Source organism: Clarias gariepinus, chromosome 18 (assembly GCF_024256425.1).
Source record: "Clarias gariepinus isolate MV-2021 ecotype Netherlands chromosome 18, CGAR_prim_01v2, whole genome shotgun sequence".
In the NCBI taxonomy this organism is placed as follows: domain Eukaryota; kingdom Metazoa; phylum Chordata; class Actinopteri; order Siluriformes; family Clariidae; genus Clarias; species Clarias gariepinus.
This window is the reverse complement of record NC_071117.1, coordinates 13,257,366-13,260,576: the sequence shown is the minus strand read 5'-3', so window position 1 is coordinate 13,260,576 and position 3,211 is coordinate 13,257,366. Positions and strand designations below refer to the sequence as shown.

Below are 3,211 nucleotides of genomic sequence, written 5' to 3'. Positions count from 1 at the left end.
AAATTAATTATTTATATGTGCGTGTGTGTGTGTGGGGGGGGCGGTAATAAAATGATAAAATAATGCAAATATGTGAAAAGTAATCTATAGATATATGAGTGAATGGAACCAATCACGTAAAACCTTTATGTGTAGAAATGGTGCGTGACATGTCATGACGTTCCTACGAATTATACGGCAGGGTTTTGTCACGACTGCAGTTTTGTATTTTACGAAGTTTCTCGAGTTTAAAAACTCATATGATTAGTTTTAAAGCTCTAAAGATTTAGATAAAGATTGGTTATTAAATAATCCTTTTTGTTTTTTGAAATACATTTTCATCATAAAAACAAGAATAGGAACAACTTCAAAAGTTTGTAAATACTTTTATTCTCAAATACATTAAAACGGAATGGGTCTATAAAAGTAAAAAATACATGCCTGGATTTAAGGCACTTTTAGAGGTAACAGGTTTTCATCCAACAATATTCTAAAACTCTCACTGTACAAACAGAATAAACCCATCTGTTATAAATATTTATAATGAGTTGTAATAAATTGTCATTCGTTCTGTTTAATCAGAAACCAATAAAGACAGTAAATCAAACCCCACGGAAAAAAAATTCAGACAAAAACGACTTGTTCACAAGACACATCATGGAGAAACAGGTATGAGAGTTCTAATCCATGATATTATAAGCAGAGCGGGAATGTGAATTAAGATGATGCTGATTTAAAGGAGTCTGTCGTTTATTTTTCTCGCTGCTCCTCCCGGGTGAGCAATCAGTCATCCACGTCGATTTCCACATCCTCGTCCTCAGAGTCAGTGTGACTTGTGTGGTCTGAAAAGGAGGACGACGTGGCGCGCAACATGCGCAATTTGTGCGCGCTCTGCAGCTCGTGTCTGAGCTGAGAGGACCACTGTGTCCCCGTGTGTCCCCTGCTTTTCGTAGCACTTTCTTCCAGCTCACCCACTGCGGCTGCTTCGTCTAAAGGCACGGCTCCGACTGATCTGGCCGACTCCACGTCGGCTTTCAGCTCCTCCATGTCGCGCTTTAGTTTGGCGCGGCGGTTCTGGAACCAGGTGATGACCTGCGCGTTGGTTAACGCCAGCTGCTGCGCGACCTGGTCCCGGTCCACGGGAGATAAATACTTCTGACTCAAGAACCGCTTCTCAAGCTCGTAGATCTGGTGGTGCGTGAACGCAGTCCTGGACTTTCTGCGCTTTTTTGGGGTGCTTCTTTGGCCAAAGACCCTGAGTCCACCTCTACCTGCAAAACAATGAAATAATTTTAAATAATCATATAAAAGTACACGTTTGATAACAGGTTATTTATACACAACTGAATCCACAGTGTCAACACATACAGTATTTATATAGAAAGGAATTAAATGTGTTAATTATAATTGCTGAATTAACATTGGGATTTTTTTATGTTGTAGTTTGGATAACAGAGTAAAAACTATGTTCCAAATGTATACCATAACTAAAAAGATGATGATGATGATGATGGTGCTGCTGGTGATTATGATGATGATGATTAGATTATTATTATTGCTTCTATTTTTGTTGGTGTTGTTGATGATGATAAACTAATATAGTTAAGCATACTGCTGAAATATAACATATTGCATTATATATATATATATATATATATATATATATATATATATATATATATATTACTTCTGTTAATTATTATTATTTTAGTTTTTTAAAATAATATTTTTTTCATTGCCACTGTTTTGTTGTCCTAAAGCATTGTTTACTTTAGGTTAATTAAACATTTCTGTGATTAATTTATTAGCTGAGTTTTCTGTTTATTATACAATCTTGAGTTACATCAAGTACATTAACCTATGCTTTATTAGGACTTACCCTGTGCTGCATGGAGCACACTCAGCTCCAGACCTTTAAAGGTTTTACTAGTCAGCTCCTGGAGCGCGCACAGAGGTGACGTCTGGCTCACAGGAGACGTGACGCGGTGCTTTACACGCACAGGTGCACTCAGGTGAGCGCTCGTGCCTGCACTCGGTTTGCCGAGGATGTCTGCGATGCTGAAAGGCGTGAGGGGTTTGTTAGAGCTCGCGGGAGGCGGAAGTCGCTCCAAAGGGTTTGGCCCGAAGCCCTCACGGATCATCTTGTTCTTGTTCACTTTGACGGACGGCATGATATCAAAAGCGGGGTTCATTTCCTAATCCGAATATGCGAAAATGTTTGTTGCATGTTCTTGTTCTTTAAAGTCACTTCAGAGCCAGGATGCCTTCTACAGGAAGAAGCAGTCCTCTTGAGATGATGTCATCCACACAAAGGTGTAAGCAATAATAAAGGGGAAAAAAAAGAATAAATGTTGTAGGAAATGCAGATGTCTTTCCGCTCTTGTTCATTGAACACTTTGGAGAGAAAACGGTGCAGATAGAGTTTCCTTAATTAGCGGGCACGTTCAGTAGGAGGAGTTACACTCAATAGGAACTTCACTGCGCTGTTGGGATTGGTCAGGAGGTCTTGATTAATTAATTTTCTACAACAGTAGATCTGACAGCAGTGTGGATCACAGGCTTGTGTTAATGTGCTCATTCCCAGGGAATGTGAAATCAAATGCAAATTTTATTGGTCACGTACAGTACACTAAAATACACAATATGATATATAATGAAGTGTTTGAAAAACTGTTCATGACTTAAAAAAAAGGATAGAGTGGAATATGATGTATGGAATTAAGTAATGTGTGTGTCAGCAGCAGTGTTATTGCCCATGTTATTGTCCATGTTTTAAAGTGCAAACTTGTCCTCTTAAATTTGAAAAAAGAGATGCACAGAATATGAGCAGTAGTTCAAACGTGCAATCTGGTGTGTAATGTAGTGTGCTCCAACACAGGTGTGAAGGTACTAAAGGCAAGTCCATTCAGTTTAATCCTATGTGGTGTTCTGGTTGAGACGCCGTTAAAAGAAAATAATAAACTTCGGGGTGATAATATTAACTTTACTGTGCATCACCTCAGATAATATTTTACTCATTTCTTTTATCCTTTTAACTTTTTGTCATATAGAACCAAATATTATTAATCCTTCAGGGGGAAAAGGTAGGTAATCAAAGATTACAGTGTTTTGATACATCAAGAATACGACAATAATAACAGCAGTATGATATGCTGTTGTGCAGTAAATAGGTATAACAGAATTACTCAAGTAGCCTATGGGATATCAAAGGATTTCCCATGTCTATGTGAAA

General features: G+C 38.1%; 1 protein-coding gene across 1 annotated transcript; it reads right to left on the bottom strand.

Annotated features, from left to right (window-relative positions):
• Nucleotides 1–651: 651 nt before the first annotated feature.
• Nucleotides 652–2,276, bottom strand: lbx1b (ladybird homeobox 1b). The gene is made up of 2 exons (XM_053477500.1): nt 1,859–2,276; nt 652–1,250 (listed from the first exon to the last, which is right to left on the bottom strand). The coding sequence occupies exons 1-2, from the start codon at nt 2,169–2,171 to the stop codon at nt 763–765; spliced, it is 801 nt and encodes a 266-aa protein (XP_053333475.1). The 5' UTR covers nt 2,172–2,276; the 3' UTR covers nt 652–762.
• Between the last annotated feature and the right edge of the window lie 935 nt (nt 2,277–3,211).

What these genes read in the sequence shown, in the direction of transcription:
- lbx1b (XM_053477500.1), bottom strand. Translation starts at nt 2,171, where the DNA reads ATGAACCCCGCTTTTGATATCATGCCGTCCGTCAAAGTGAACAAGAAC. An exon ending in TGTGCTCCATGCAGCACAGG is followed by an intron (nt 1,251 to 1,858) that starts GTAAGTCCTAAT and finishes ATTGTTTTGCAG; the next exon opens with GTAGAGGTGGACTCAGGGTC.